The 16,964-nt window shown below is 44.1% G+C and overlaps 1 protein-coding gene across 1 annotated transcript; it reads right to left on the bottom strand.

Annotated features, from left to right (window-relative positions):
- Positions 1–1,937: 1,937 nt before the first annotated feature.
- nid1a (nidogen 1a) lies at positions 1,938–16,841 on the bottom strand. The gene is made up of 20 exons (XM_078288824.1): positions 16,592–16,841; positions 14,020–14,322; positions 13,645–13,871; positions 13,188–13,501; positions 12,872–13,012; positions 12,331–12,582; positions 11,805–12,005; positions 11,114–11,347; positions 10,743–10,880; positions 10,003–10,131; positions 8,916–9,059; positions 8,227–8,346; positions 7,470–7,691; positions 6,960–7,132; positions 5,926–6,052; positions 5,617–5,788; positions 5,149–5,306; positions 4,946–5,069; positions 3,782–3,894; positions 1,938–2,543 (listed from the first exon to the last, which is right to left on the bottom strand). The coding sequence occupies exons 1-20, from the start codon at positions 16,793–16,795 to the stop codon at positions 2,413–2,415; spliced, it is 3,627 nt and encodes a 1,208-aa protein (XP_078144950.1). The 5' UTR covers positions 16,796–16,841; the 3' UTR covers positions 1,938–2,412.
- Positions 16,842–16,964: the final 123 nt, after the last annotated feature.

Genomic DNA, 16,964 nt, shown 5'->3' with positions numbered 1-16,964 from the left:
TTACCCCGTTTACCAGTCACAGACCACCTTATTAAACAAGGGTTCCCAGACCTTTTCACGTCAAGAACCCCTCATAGATATATGTTAAGCCTCCCATCTGAGGAGTTTTTATACTGCTTTGATTTACTACAGAGTTTATACCATAGACCGGGAGACAGAAACAGTGGGGAGAGCGAAACATCTGATCAGTAGTCATTTGTATGTACTGTTCTCTCATTGGGCTAACTTGTAGTAAATATTCCTTATTTCGCTCCCCATTTTTGGAACCACCGTTGTAAAACTTTATATTTTGACTGGTACTGGCACACTGGTATCCTAACTGTTAAATGTGTCACATGGGCAACTTGTAGTCTATTGACAAGGTGATAGTGTCCAAGTGCTTGTGAGATCTAAGGTTGCAAATTCAATAATTCAATTTTTTTTGTTGATCTATGTGGCTTTCTCAATTTTGGAATCACAGTGGATGTTTCACAATATTTCATGCATACCACACACAAAAGGTGAAGCCATAAAATACAGCTTGTAAACTCTGAGTCTCATCTTCGAAGAAGCTAAAGTTGACCTCTTGTGTGACTTAGTAGGGCGTTCAAGTGGAACTTCACACGGGCAAACACAAAATGTTACCATTTTTCCAGTTTAAAGACTGGCCAAACACATGGTAAAAGCACTTCACTTTGACTATTTTGAAAATAAGTTGTAGTGTGTTATTATTGGGATTTTACATTTTGATGTGAAAAGGGATTTGTGCTTGTGTGTGATACTTCATTTTATGCAGGTTGGTAGTAGTTAGTTTACCATTTAACGAGTTTATATGGAGCACCTCAATGCGCCATTGATGTATCATCTGACGTCAGCAGTGTCTCCCTTTGTAGGCGTGTTTCTAAAAAGGGTGGCAGTCATTTTGATAGGAGGACACAACAGTACATCAACAAAACAGATAAACAATCCTTTAATACTGTTTGAGATACTTGAGAACAAACCAAAACCCGCTTCTCCAATGCTTATAGGCCGGTAACAGTATTAACATCAGACACTGAAGCAGCATGATGGGACTGACAGCTACAGTAGAGGTGCTGCTCTGTCCCTCACGGTCTGTCCTGTCTGTCCCAGGAAATGAAATCCATCCTATGTTCCGTTTCGTCATCTCTTCTCGGCGACTGCATCAATTATTTAACGCTGATAGTTTGATGTAAAATATCAGAGAAATCAATAACAATTTTTAAAAGGATACTACACAAATATCAAAACAAAACATAAAAATATAATATAGGTACTATATGTCAAAAATTATACCACAGAAAAATCCTATATCATAGGAGATTAAAAAATAACATTAAGTATTACAAGGTCACTATAAACTCACTAAAACACGTCCTAATATAGACAGTGCTTATAGGAATATTAGGGTTTTTTTTCATTAGGGCATAAGTGAACATACAAACATAATATATAGATAGATATAGATATTGTAGATTTGTAAATTTAGCCATGGTATGAACCTACAGGCCTACCATCCCTCATACTAACCTAATATTCCCTGTACTAACCATCCCCTTCATTATGCATCAACATATGATACCAGAGTGACCCACTGTTAAACAAAAATTAAAATAATCTTATAATTTTAGACGAAATTGATTATTATTTTATCATATCTGCAGACTAATCCTATAGGATCTGATTGTTTATTTTAAACGGCGTGTCCAGTGTGATTAATGTCTCATTGGAATGAACGTAGAGAGTTTAGCCACCTATCATAATGCCACTAAACTACAGTTTGGGATTCTGAGCAAACGTGAGCTACTTGTTTGGCTCATGCAGTGCAAAGTAACCCAATGGCGACATCTAGCGCAACACAGCGCTAAAGCTGTATTTGTAATACACCCTAATAAACACACGATGGCGCTATTGCGGCAGCCAAAGACACATCACACAAACTTGTTATAAAAACTTTTATTCATTCGTTGCCCAGCATGTAAACTCATCCCAACAGCTTATACAGACACGTTTTAGTCATATTCCTCTATAATACTTCCATGGGATAGCCTATGGGATAATCCGAACATGCCACAGTGTAACAGAACAGACACGAGATGATGTAATGCATTGCTGTGATGAATTTCACATTAAATTATTTGTCCCTTGAGCTTTTTTTTTTCTCAGTGTATGTGCACTCGGGAAACAAAAAAAAGTGTTTATATTTACAATTCAGAAAGGCGATTGTGAATTTATAAAGGAAGTTTAAAAGAATAGATAACACTGAGCGATAAAAAAAAATACAAATAAAATAAAAAAGGCACAGCAATTCACCTCTGGGGTTTCAGTGGCATGTTCAACAGCTACAGTTTAGTACGCTGAGTGGCTCCTAATTGGCCGTCGGACATTAAAGCGGTGTCACCTCCTCGCCTCCCCTCAGTACCTGCTGTCCCTCTCCACGCAGCTCACACCCACCGCGTTGTCGGGACACTTGCAGGAGCGGCCGGTGGGCGTGGCTAAACAGAGGTGAGTGCAGCCCCCGTTGTTCACGGCGCAGTAGTTTTGTCCTGGCAGCGAGGGAAACAATATACATTAACTCTCTTTCAAGCAATAGGCTACATCCAGTAAATTATACTACTAGCATTTTCAGAAATTGAAGGGTCTATGTTTAATTTCTGGCCCAATGGCCTCTATCGTTCAGCGTTGTCATTGCAACAACATCATCAGATCATCATCTGCGTGGTGGCGCCGGTTGGACTGTTTCAGAATCAACAACAATGAACGTTATATAATGTTTTACTGAGTTGGCGCATTTTTTTGTTCAGTGCTTGCTGTGATTAGAATACTGATGTTACCACGATTCCTGCTGCTGGTAAGGAGAAATGGGCTGGTCCGTTAAAATTCAAGCTGTTTGGATTATTATATACATGCCGAATTTACCACAACACCCTACCAATTAGCAATGAAGTCTGAAATTATATTTTCCTATGTGTGTTTTTTGCCCATAAGTAAGGCAAAAACAATTGCAAGATTTTTGATTGGACCTTGGCGTGGCAGGAGGGCGTTCAAACAACAAAAACACACAGCCTCAGCCCGCTCCTGTGGTTTTGAATGTAGAAATCTCCGCAGCGCGTGCGCCGTGGCTGTTCACTCTGTTTCACTCACTACCATTCGGGAACCTCTGCTGATATTTAATAGTCATAATGTGCTTCAGTAAAGCCAGAAATATTACACATAGGCCCTTTAAACAGCACCAGAATTCAGACAGGCTCTCTCTTCTCTGTTTGTTAACCTTAGAATTGAAGGAAACACTTAGCAAACTCCAGATGTCGGAGGCCCCCTTCCCTCCGCTCCACATTCCCTGGCTTTATGCAATCTTATCTAGGGGGAGGATGAGGCCTGCTGCTGCTATATGCACAGTAACCTCTATCATCCCTTCACTTCATGATGAATACGAGCTGGGGAATTCCTCCTATCAGGAGCGCATCAGCAATCTCTCTGCTTCACAAAGGTCATGATACTGGGCTTCAGTTGCACTACTTGGTACTAAAGAGGAATGGGAATAGCTAATAAGTCTGACTCAGAGGTAACCCCCAAATATGCAAGGGTCACACCATTTCTAAGAATTGCTTTCTAGTGGGGCCGCCCATCAGTGCTTAGATGCAATACGATTCTTTAAGACGATAACAGACATGAAAAGACCAAGCGTGTTCACTCAGCCCTGGGTGAATAAAAGGTTAGACATATTTTCAAAACTTTGAAAGCACACAGACAGGACTAGGAAGGCAACAAGTGGAGTATTTACCGGAAGGACACTGGGCGTAGGCTGTAGTGATGCCGTACAGTTTGGTGCGTTTCTGCGGCTGGAACTCATCTGTCTCTCTGCCGGCATAGTGGTCCACTGCAACCACTGCGTCCCTGTTGTAAACACAATCGACACAAGTGTTGAGCAATCCGGGGCCGTCCCACATTGAGAAATAGTTAGCTGCTAGCCCCCGTGTTTTGTCTAAAGTCAGGGTTTCGACGATGGGAGTGAGAAGAGGTTCGGTTAGGCTTCTTAATCTTACTGACATAGTTTCTTGTACTTAAACTGCCCAAGTGTCTACCCTCCCCACTCCTCCACCTCCCGACCTTCTCTAGCAAGGCTGCATCCCTGGTGAGATCAGAGGGAGGCCCCGGACAGGTCACTCACACACGCTCAAGACGCTGAGAAATTGCAAGCAGCTGTCACTTTTTAAGTAGCCTCCTTGACCCCCCCCCCATCCCTGTTCAGTAGTGAACATATGTAGACTGAATCAGCCACATGGGGAGGGAACTCCACAGTCTGCAGAGCGGGAGTGTCAGAGCCTGGGAGAACATCAAGGCTTAATGCTTTTCAGTGTGGTGTTGAAGTCTGAGGAGCTGTTTGACCTTTGACCCGGCCTCTCCCTCCTCTAAAGTGACACCTTGACAGATCCAGATTCCTACACTACACAGCGGACCGTACATAAAGGCTGCATTCTGCCCCCGATGCTGTAACACCCTTGGGCCTCATTTATTAAAAAAATGTCTTTGACTCTTTGACTTTGTTCTTCATTCCACCTTGTGATCATTTCAAAGTATCCGATATTTTAAAAAATCCAGTATTGACATTCTTACCGTAATGATGGAAATTACTGGCTTCTATTTCGGAAAATTGGAGAATGTCAATGTATCCCACTTATTATGACATCAAGATACATTTTTCTTAGACCTCTGGCTAAACCCCAACCATAAAAGGTTATACCTTTTATAAATGAGGCACCACGAGCCTAAAAAATACCAATTTATCTAAACATTACACCTACATAAATATTAATTTATTGGAATAATAAAAAAAGTAGTCCAGCTTGTACATTCCATTTTTCTTTTATGTACACCCCATCGCACGGGCTAAAAAGTTGGATTTCAAAAACATTTGTAATCATAAGACTAATACGGTGAGCCATACCTCCTCCAGTCAGTGTAGTAGATGTTCTTCCCATGAGATGTAATTCCAAAAGGATACTGGATCCCCTCCATAACCTTTCTGCGGTCGCCCCGGCCAGGATTCATGCATTCCATTTTGTGCGTGCCTACAGGCAAGAGATCACACCCAGTTCTGATTACAAGGTAGACATCACCTCATAGACGAGTCGTCGGTATGAAACCTACCTGCGTCTGCCCAGCAAAGCAGAGAGCTGTGGGGGTCGTAGGTCAAGCCATTGGGTAGGCCGAGATCGTCCTTGACCAGCACCCTTCTGTTGGAACCATCCATGTAAGACATCTCGATCTTGGGGGCGTCTCGGTTCCAGTCGGACCAGTACAGGTTTCTGTTGAAGGGACAGGAGTGCAATTAGCTCACTGTTAAATTGAGCAACAAACCATGAGAGGCCGGGAGAGATTTTAGAGCAGCCAAGAGGCATTGTTGTGTCTCAGCCAATCAGAACTGAGGATGAGCACAATCCGTATTATAAATTTGCTTTGACAACAATATACTATGAACCTTAAAAGGACCCTTAGAGAGTGATACGCTGGTAGTTACAGAAGCTTCAAGGGTTCACTCTTATGGTATCTCACTCTGTTAGTTCCAGCAACCAGCCTGTGTGAAAGCTAAACAGTTTCAGATCACACATTACACACCCATTGGGGGGGTCAGTGATAATAGCGCGGGGGTTCACAAGATCCGAGTCTATAATGACGCGTCGCTGAGAGCCGTCCAGAGAGGCCACCTCAATGCGATCCTTCACAGAGTCTGTCCAGAACATCGTTCGGCCCAGGTGGTCGATGGCAATGCCTTCTGGGCTGTCCAGATCTGTTGAGAGGTTGAATGATACATGTCAGTTATTTTCCTTCCTCTGATTTTACACATGACTGAAAATGAAAGTGAGTGAGCTAGTGAGATGAGCAGCAGATGTGAAGGTGTGAAAGTGAAAGAAACGGTGACCCTACCTGATTTAATGACTGCGATGGGCTCTCCCCCCTGGATGTTGGCCTTGCTGATGGAGGGAGATGTGATTTCCGTCCAGTAGACCATTTTCTCCACACAGTCATAGGCCACACCGATGATTACCTTCTCCTGCGGAAAGGTCAGCAACCAACAATCTTTGAAGTGCAGTTTGTTCGAAGAAGAACGCTTCAAGGCAAAAACGCTCAACAGATGGGACTGTGTGTTTCCCGACGTTAACGTCTAGACATAAATTCAAACAAACAGAGCAGCCCTAAAACCACACAGAGCGTGAGCAGCTCCACCAAACCTCAGGCCAGCTGCTTTGGAAATCGCCGTAACAAGAAAATGCAGTTTGCAATTCCAAAGAGGTTGCACTGATGTTAGCAATTAGTGTGAATGTCACCATGTGCCTCTTATAAAGCGCGAGCCTCCAATGCACGAGGCAGATGGGGAAATCTCAGAGGTAGAGCGCAAAGGGAATGGAATGGAGTGAGATGCTGAGCTGCTGGTGTTTACACAAGTTAGAAATCCCACATAGCATCCTGGCTGTGAGGGACCGGATTGTTTTGTCCAGCATAATCTGAATGATCACACATACCAAACAGTCCTGGCTTGACTTTGTGCTTGAGATAGATATAATTTAGTGTTATAGTCTTCTTAAACTCGCAGCTGCAGTGCAAAATACTTATTTCCTCCGAGGAGTAAAGCACTTATTGTCCAGTTATGGTTTTCAAATGCAACATATTTTCTAGGCCAGAATGGGACAAAAACAGACAAAACTACAGCAAAATATTCCCAGACAAACTCGCAGTACTCAGGAATTCCTACATTCTTACAAAGGAAATAAGGATCATACAGAAGCAATGCCATAATCCCGCAAGCCTTTAAAACCACTTGAGAGCAGTCTCAACCAACTGAAACCACATAAAGGATCTACGACCAAAATAAGATAAATTCAGATCGCATGAACTCTCTCAAACCGCCCACAGGAATTCCTCTGCACAGGATGTGTTGCAGTGCGTGTAGAGAAGCTTACAGGTAGGTGGAGGACGGCCTTGGCCTCGTTCTTCTTCATGTCATAGCCTTCCAGGGGGACGTACTCTATCCTGCCGCTCTGGGCGAACATCAGGTGTGTTCCTGGAGGCAGGGGGTGGACATCGGGTCGGGGGGTGGGTCCCACCGGCGGTCGCACCCCATCGTGGTCAATACCTAGTAAACACCAACAGAATCAGGGATGTAGTGGAGGGGAAACCTCACCTCAACTCAGTTTACCCACCTTTCAATTTGCAGAACAAGTTTACCCTAACGTAAATTCATTGTATAAGTGATAATAAGTCGTATAAAACTGATATACTTATATGAAGATAGTGTCTTTTATGGGACAAAAATGAATGCTTTCCTGAATCCCTTCCTTGTTTGCTGACTGGTCATAGATAATCCGTCTTTTAACTCACTCTAACACCGCATCAGTGAAAGGAATGGTAGAGCATGACTTAACTCATGCTCTACCATTCCTTCGTGAGTCTTTCAATGGGGAGTCACTCACACATCGGTCTGCTGCCGGGACCGGAGCGAGTCCCGTGGATCTCCTGCCCGTTTCGGTCCACGCACCAGCAGTATCCAGTGCTGCCGTGGCACTGCATGGGTTCATAGGCCCCTTGCTCGTCACAGGTAGGGATGAAGGCACCGACGGGGGGCCGGGGCCCCCGCGGCACGGACTCACCCAGGACACTCTCCCTGTGGCTCTCACACTGTGTTTTTGTCCTCTCTGAAGAGGAGAAATAAAAAAAATAAGCTAAGAAATTATACATCCCCAGACCTGAAACGATACTTTGATCATATTTATAAGCTAATTTATTTGTTATATACTGTATATATATGACACTTTATGTTTGCTGCTGCTTTCAGTTTGGCCACATGTAAGGCTTGACAAATTCCTATCGCTATCCAAAAAAAAGAAAAAAAAAAAGACAGGTTCCAGCTGGCACCAATAGACTCTGGCAGGGAACTCAATTCCAAAGAAAACTCTTGCCCAAAATGGTGGAATAAACAATGCTGAGGCTGAAAATGATCTCTTTTCTTTTTTTTTTCTTCTATTTTCTTGAGTCTACAACTAGATCAAAGAAAACAATTACTACCAAACTGCAGCCGAAACTGCAGTGATAGACATCTAAACCTGCTAATTTGTAGCAACCCAGACTGACTGTTACCAGGCTGAATACTAAATCAAGCCGACTGACAACAGTGGACTGATGGATGCCGGCTTCGCTTGTTAAGAAGTGATGGCATTCCAGCGGACTTACCTGAGGAGCAGTAGAAGCCGTCACTATAGTAACCTGGCCTGCACTGGCAGGTAAAGGATCCCTGAGTGTTGTAACAGACGGCGTCCTGATGGCACCTGCCTGGCTGGCACTCATCTATGTCTTCAGGCAGGAGCAAGAGAAATACACGGAAGAGTCAGCCATCTACTGTACAAGCTAAAATATTTGGTGCATGTTTAAGTGGTCATGTCCTTCTTTGGTTCTGGATCTGCAGTATTATCTAGATTAGCCAATGCCCAAAACTGGCCTCTGAGTGCAGAACATGCAGCAAAGGTGTGGAGGGAATGGAAACTATGAATGAGTGCTACTGGGGACCGGCCAAGTCAACTATACGCCGACTCAAACTGCCCATCTGCTTTTCATGTCTCACTGTTCAATCAGTCCAGATGTATTGCCTAACTACCTTCACCTCCCCCACTGAGCAGAAGGTTTACCAATTATTGTCCATGTAGTGGAATGTACAAGCTGAACTACTTGTATTACGTCAAATGTCACAATAATAAATAGTAAAGTTAAGTGTTTAAAGGAATTATCTATAATGTACACTGCTACATTTCATTCAGTGTGAATTATCTGCAAATACCTTCTCATATAGTTAATGCTGCAGATTCTGTAACCATTGAATGAAGCTTGTTTTTTTAAATACACTAGTCTCTTAGCGTAATCTCTACCTTGACATACTCGGCCATCCCCTATGAACCCTGGCAGGCAGGAGCAGATGTAGCCCGAGCCTCCAGTGTAGCTGCACTGAGCGCGCTCAGGAATGTCACAGTTATGGGAGCCCGCTTCACAGTGATCCACAGGTCGGTTTACCTCTGGAGAGAAGAGACAGGGCTATCGTTATAGTAACATCATAACAGCATAAATAATAACATTGTATTACTTTCATCTGTAAATTGTTTGGGTAAAGTAAGCAGGTGCAGATCTACATGAGAACCCGTATAAATGATCAGACATCACATCATCCATTTTAACAGTTTTACATCCAGTGTTTAACCAAGACATAAACAGTTCAAGGCAAAGAGTACACATGCAGACAGTATGTGTGGGTTCCTGGTAAATGTCTTTCTGAGTAAGAAACAACTGAGTCAGAGGGAAAAAACTGCTCATATACGCATTTGTGAAATCACTGTGTCTGGCTGTGCAGACCACTGATGGGCCAAATAGTATGTGCAAATGGTTTTCTTCGTTTTGTTTTAATGTACTTAGGTGCCAAATAGGTGGGGTTGCCTCACAGGACAACATGATGACCAGAAAAGTCAGAAAATTATTCAAAAAGTATTTGCTAAAATCAATCTGGTATACTTTTTTGTGACTAACAACTTACTGGACTGAACTGTCCTGATGTGATAAATTCCACCCATCTTGTGCTTCAAACAAGCGCTACATATTATTTTCAATACTATTTGGCCCAGGCCTGGTGCACATGTACACACACACGCACACACACACACACACACACTCACACACACACACACACACACACAATGTGGACCTGAACCCTAATTACACTTTCTACAGTATAATCTCTTAAATTATAATATCGCTATGCCACAGTAGGTTCTATGTGGTCTGCATGTACTTAAGTATACATGTGTTTTATCTTGTACACCCACTGTCTACTTTATATTCTAATGCATTTTATTATAGTTTATGTTTCTGTGTTTACTTTTGTATGTCTGAACTTGTACATCCCAACCACCAGGTGAGATTTCTGGAGCATGTAATTGTACTTGGTAACACACAAATATCACTTACCAGTGCAGGTCTGCCCATCACTGGCAAACTGGTAGCCATCCACACATTCACAGCGGAAAGTCCCGGGCTGGTTGTTGCAGATGGCATGGGAGCCGCAGGTCTGAGGAGTCTCTCTGCACTCATCAATGTCTGATAAGGATATGTACAAAATGCCATTGGCTTTTAAAATATCAGGAGCTTTAAAGTCTTGATTTCTTAATTAAATGTCCTTTATTATCAGATGTCCGAAGATCATAGAGGAGAGCTCAATCAGATTTCCTAATTACAAATGTTTCTAGATAGCATCTTTTCTGTGTCTGAAAGACATCCTTCCCTTTTCTACTGTATGTAGCCTGGAGCTCTTCCTGTCTGGCCCCTAGCCCAAAAAAAACTCTGGATGTATAGAGAGCGGGCTGGGAATGGAGACCAAACTGGATATGTTAACCTTTGATTGAATGTTTGGTCTGGGACCCTGGGACCCTGGCTCTGTTTACAGCGGGGGGCTCCCTGTGCTAATTGGCAAGATTGCCCAGTTCCCCAGGAAGGAAGGCGTTACAAATTATTCAGATGAGAAATTAAATGATAGCTCTGAACAGACACAGAAACATTTTTCTCTCATTTACTTTCAAGTAGGACAGAGCAAACTGGGTCACAGGAAATCATATCAATCATCAAAATCAAGAGGCTAATGCTGTCCATACTATGCCCTCTTTGTCTCCCAAAAAACATTCATGCATTTATGTATTTACTATGGACCATACCATAACATGTGCGACCGTCGCCGTTGAATCCGGCAGCACACTCGCAGGTGAACTGAGTTCCCTGTCCAGGTCGGCAAACAGCGTTGGTGTCACAGCCATGTCTCCCAGTGAAGCACGGGTTCTCCTCTGGCTGTCCTCCTGAGCAGGGCATGTATATTTTAGGATACTGTCAGCAAAACGTTGGTGCGTCATCATGATCGTCATACAACTTGTGTAATGTGATGAGAAATACTGCTACCATTCAACAAACGCCCTTTCTATCAGTATAACAGACAGTCTGAGAGGATGTGATATGTTGTAAACCAGGAAGGATGTGAAGTCAGACCAAAACAGGAAGACTAATAAGACAAGAATAACCTCCATGACCTCACCGTTGACATCCCCGATCTTGTTGCTCATGGCGAAGCGGATGAGTTGATTGTTGGCGTCGTACATGACGAAGACCTGGTCCACGGTGAGCATCTGGGTGGGTTGTGTGGCTCTGGAGGCCTCGTCGTGCTGGCAGCTCTGGAAGGTGATGGTCTGGCGCCACTGATATTTCCTGGTGTCAGTGGAGCCGTCGGGGTAGCTCACCACGTAGTCCCGAGTGGAGGACGAGGTGATCACTGGGAGGTATGGTAGACAGGTCAGAAACAAGCAGATGAGTCTTTATAATGTTTCCCCTATATCCACTCAGCCTAGGGGTTTAGCTATGACTATGAAAACAGAGAGTCTTGGAAATCACTTTGGATTACAACCCCAAAAGCACCAATAGATACACATGAAGAGGTACTAGCGAGGTACACACAATCCCATCCAAACCACACATTTTTAGACCTTAATGGACCAAATCTAAACCATCTATTTTGTATTTTCGTTAGCCTGTCATGATGTTAACCACATCAGCTTTTACATAGACGCCTGTCTCTGCTGTCATCAGACTGTAAGATAGCAAGGAAGAATCATTTTGTAATGTTACAAGTTATCGGTCCTACACATGTACCTGGACGGCCTGTGTGTGTATCTATGACTGTGTGCTTGTTTAGTGTGAAGACTCGATTCTCCGGTCGGGCTGTGTCTTACAGTTGTGGCTGTACTGGTAGATCTCGGAGTAGCGGTCAATCTGCGCGGTGGAGCCGCGGGGCACCTCGGGGACCCGGCCTTCCAGGGAGGTGCTCACCACCAGGTGGTCGTGCTCGTCGATGCCTTTGAACTCTTGCCTGATGGTCAGCTTCTCGTTCCCTGGCAGAAAGGTCACCTCAGCCTGCCGCGTGAACTCCCCCCCTACAGAGGACGGAGAAGAGGAGGTTAATGAGAAGACAAACATATGGTGGCCCTGAGTGAACTTTGGCCCGCTGTCCTCTCTCTCAGCTGAGGTAATGTGAGGGGAATTCAGCTGGACAGAGTAAGTGGAACTGCAGCTGGACGGCCAAACGTGGCTGTAGCAGCATTAACAGTTGTGCACCAAGATTTAGGCTCGTAAAACATAATCCATCATCACTGTCATCACCGTAAAAACTAGAATGAAGCACGAAAAATGTAAATGAGAACATAATGGACCTCACATTGTCATGATTTGTCAGTCCAGTTGCAGAAATCTTTCCCTCACCTATAATACTGAAGCCATTCTTGAAGCCAGGCTGCTCCAGAGCGAACGCCCACCCGATCACACCGCCAAGGCCCGACAGTGGCTGAAGGGAGGGGCCAAGGCTGTCGGGGATGTCGCTGATGGCCACGTAGGAACGCCCGTCATTAACCACTACGTACGAGTGCAAATCGTTGCTGGTGAACTCCACTGGAGAGGGAGAGTTGCCCACATATACCTTTCCATGCACTTTGCCATTCATCCTCTGGGGCTTCCCTGCAAAAATCAAAATAACTTTAAAGCACTAGGCAAGATTTTTTTATGTAAAAAGACATCACAAAGTGGGGCTGCAACAGAGAAGAGTGCCCCATCCCTACTGATTGAGACCCCATAGATTTGCTCTATTTGCTCTAATAAATTTCAGGTGTCAGGTATGGACACTGGTAGGAAATGTTTTTACATGTTTTCTGGGTAATGAAGTACATCAAACTTTCAAAACGTCAAACAGTAATTTCCTGCTGCCACCTGGGGCCGGCAATGTGCAAATTTGCAGGGGGGAGCGTACCTTCTGCCACACACTGGAATCCATTGCCATAGAAACCAGGCCTGCAGTGACAACAGTATCCACTAGAGTAGTCCTTGCAGTCAGCGAAGGTGGAGCACTTCTTTCCACTGTTCGCACACGTCCCAAAGTTGTATGAGTACACTGTAAGGAGAGAAAACAGGCATGATAAAGGTATGATTGGAGTAGCTAATTGACTTAATAACCAGCACTGATGAGAAAAGCAGCATTTTTAAATTGTATTCCAAAGTTCTGGTGAGAAATCTACCACAAACAGCTGGGAAAAGACATTGTCAGCTCTTTGCTCCTGTGGACCCACCATCTACATTTATGTCTCCGCCGTCCACCACCACCACTTCAGGGTTCACGGGCTGAAAGTCCACCTGCTGTGGCTGGAACTGAACCGGGTGGACTAAGATCTGGCCCTCTGGCTCATAGGAAGGGTACTCCACTTGCTGTCCTCCAGGATACACTGGCCTCTCTGGTTCAACAGCCTCCTCGTAGCCCTCCGGGACCCTCTGCTGCGAGGCTTCAGTAGGCAGGTCAGTGACCTCACCCGGAGCCACGTTGGTAAAGTAGGGAGAAGTTCCAATCTCGTACACCCATACCCCCCGCAGCCCGGAGTTGGTCTCCCTAGAAAGGGAAAGATGCTGTATTTACTTTGTGAGGTGAAAACACATTTTCCAATCGCTGATTTACTGATCTTGACATTTTTCCAGCCAACAACACTGGTCAGGAAACCGTCTTCCTGTATTGACAGGCACTGGTACACTTACTCTGTTAAAGCCCTGACGGATGCCTCGTCGTCAGTGGTGACGCGGTAGTACGGCCCCTGACTGGAAAACAGGAAACCACTGACCAGGCCCTTACTGAAGCCAGCCTGCACGATCACACTTCTGTCCCCTACTGGTGTGGAAGAAAACTGCATCCCATCTCTTGGGTAAAGCACAATGGCATATGAGGCAGTCTCCAGGGATGCAATCACCAGCTGGAAGGTGTTTCTCTGTGAAATAAAACATTAAAGAAGATGTACGTGACCATATAGAATTACATACGTATGCCCCCAGATCACTGAATAGCCACGTGATGCTCACCTATGATGCGTAACACATGTATTGTATCGTATCGAATCGTATCGTATCGTATCGTACCTTCTTGTCAATGCCATCTCCTCTGCTTTGAGGTTCATGGGTGGCGACATCTACCCAGGTGATCACCACAGCATGGGTGGGTTCTACTTCATCATCCTCGGGGAAAGCCCTGTTGATGTGGTCGGCCGCCTGTCGCAGGGTGGCGGGACTGTTGTCCTGACGGAAGAAAACTTTCCCCACACCATCGCTTGTGTCCAGGTCTCCTTGCAGAGCTGCAATCATGGCAAACTTTGGGGGCATTTTGCCAAGATATGTCGACTCACTTGATGGCTGTGTTGTGGCAACAAAGCCATTGGTGTTGATCTGAAATTAAAAACTCAAGTTAGTAATGGGAATAACAAGAGCTCAGATGACCATAACACCGTATGACTTTTACAGATTCTTTACAGCGAAACTAGGATAACACATGCAAGGACTCTTCCACCGCAGAGGCAAACACTGTCTGGTTTGACCCACTTTGATCTCTATTCCAAACTCATTAGACTAATGATCCGAGTCAGCTGCTATGTCCCACAAAAGCACTAATGAACAAACAAGATGTCATTTAACACGGCATTTTACACACTTAGAGAGTTTAACGTGAGCACATGCAGGGCTTGTAAAAAAAAAAGGAAAAGCTGGAGAATACACACACACTGCACACACACTGCATAAGGGGCTCCTCCACTTCCTGACCAGCCGGGGGAAAACAAGCGCACTATTCCTGGCCAGGGCCACACAGTTTCCTGTCCTTGCCCCTGACGTTCCAGCCCCAGAGAGCCCAAAGATTGCACACTAATCTTCATTACAGAAACTTCCTGCCGAAATGCAAGATAGAGCTGGGAAAATGATTAGGGATCCTGATCTCACTGAACTATTGCAGTCACTGTGAGAGATCTTAAACGTTAATGTATCGCTGTTCCTACCAGGATTTGATAGAATCTGAATCACATTCAGGAGGAGACAATGAAACTGAGAAGCCTTCCTGATTATTAGAGAAAGTCTTTTTTCTATAAACATGTCTGGCCTAAAAAAGCATTACTGTACCCCCACAGGGCATAGACAGTTCAGGGCAGGCACCGACTGTCTCATATTGAGCTTCATGAATGAAAAGATTCTGCAGGCCATCTTGACTGCAGTAGAGAAATATGTTTGTGGTAGGTGATGCAGGCCTAATTTGGACCTAGTCTGCAATGGGAAAAACCCCTAGTCTGCCTGTCATAATAAAGAATTAAATGTTTCTTCTCAAACTCAGGCTCATGCTTTAACCATGAGTCTTATGACTCCACAGTTCTATGATAGGAGGAGACTCAGAATATGAAAGGCCTTTCTCTACAAGGCAAAATTGAGTTTATTAAAGCTGCATGACTGACAATAGTAATGAGTAAAGATTCTGTAATCAAAGATGAAATTATCTTCTATCAAAGCATTGTTATGATTGACCAATCTTGCGCTGGTAGTAAATTAATCTTTTTCAGACCTTTATAGATTAAATCCTTTGTAAAATAGAAATAGGATTTATTGAGAACTACAGGAGAAGAGAACTACAGGAAAATCTGATAGACTATATGATATTGGCCTCTTTTTCAAAATACATGGACAAAGCTGAGGCAAATGTTCAGTGCTTAATTTAAAAATATCTTTTGTATGAAATTACTCTTTGATAGCATAATCTACAACGCAATCGAAACAAGGATGCGGCATTTTTCTTTGAAAAGGAGATGCAGAGCGGATAAAGGCCTATTTGTCTGTCCAACACAATAGTGCAGCTTTGAGCCAAATGTTGCTATTGCTCTTTTTTCAAGTCTATTAAACACTCCACATGGTAACTACAAACAACAAGTTACGAAACACATAACAGTTTTAAGATTAAAATGATCAGTCCACTTAAGAGGCAGCCTACTGTTTATTTATCATGACAAAAATATTTGCCTGTGGACAAACATTTCATCATTTTGCTTAGTTTAGAATAATTATTTATAGATTATTTAGGGCATATCCTCCTAAAAGTATGAACATGAACATTGAGATAAACTGAGCAACAACCATCATATTCAAAATCTCAACGTGCCATTTCAGCCTAACATAACAATGAAGTACATATTTGGTTCAAAGTATGTCTGTGACCACACTCCCCCGCAGAGGGGTATGTGAGGGGTCATGAGTGTATGTATTTGGGATGGATTGCAAAATAAGGTCCTTTCAGTACTTTGGCCCTGGGTCAACAGTAAAACGATAACCTCGGGGGAAGCTGTAAGAATGCGCGACCACATGCATTCCACAAGGTATTGCAGCCACTATGATAAACAAATCAGAATTTCCAAATGCCCAGGAGTGAAAAAAACTGCATACTCAGTCCCAGGTGCGTTTTACAACTTCCAGACCTAATCTGAAGATGAATGAACAGGCTGAAATGAGAAACTCCTTCTCCTTTCTGTGTATCAGGGTCCTGGGTCACTACTGTATGCGCAATTGCGCAAGATGGATATTCTCACCGTTTCCAGTTTACCCAAGCGTACAGTAAATCGCGTGCGCTTACATCAGAATGCCCATGGCTGATGAATCTAGCGTAGCAAGTTTGGGGTGAACTTACAAAGATGTTGTCGAAAGTGCCATCATAAAACAAGACTGGCTTGTCCAATGAAAGTTGGTGCGTCTGGTCATTCCCTGGGTCCAGTATCTGGTCTCTTGCGCTTGGACCGAACGGGAAAAGCTCTCCCCGTGTTATACTGTGCACCGACGCCACAAGTCCCAGAAGAGTCACACAGACAAGCCGTCCTTGCTCCTGCCAACCCATTGCCGGTGTTTTAGAGAGCGTTGGGCAGTCGTAAGGTTTCTCGAAGCCAGGTTAAAGGGAGAGTGACGCACGGGCTCTTCTACGGAGGGAGATAGTCCAGTAGGGCTGGAGAGGCATGGGGCGGAGCGTTGCTTCCAGAGAACCACCAACACACTCCTAGAAAGAGGAA

Source organism: Centroberyx gerrardi, chromosome 15 (genome assembly GCF_048128805.1).
Source record: "Centroberyx gerrardi isolate f3 chromosome 15, fCenGer3.hap1.cur.20231027, whole genome shotgun sequence".
NCBI classification, from domain to species: domain Eukaryota; kingdom Metazoa; phylum Chordata; class Actinopteri; order Beryciformes; family Berycidae; genus Centroberyx; species Centroberyx gerrardi.
The sequence above is the reverse complement of the archived record's forward strand: the minus strand, read 5'-3'. Positions and strand labels throughout refer to the sequence as shown.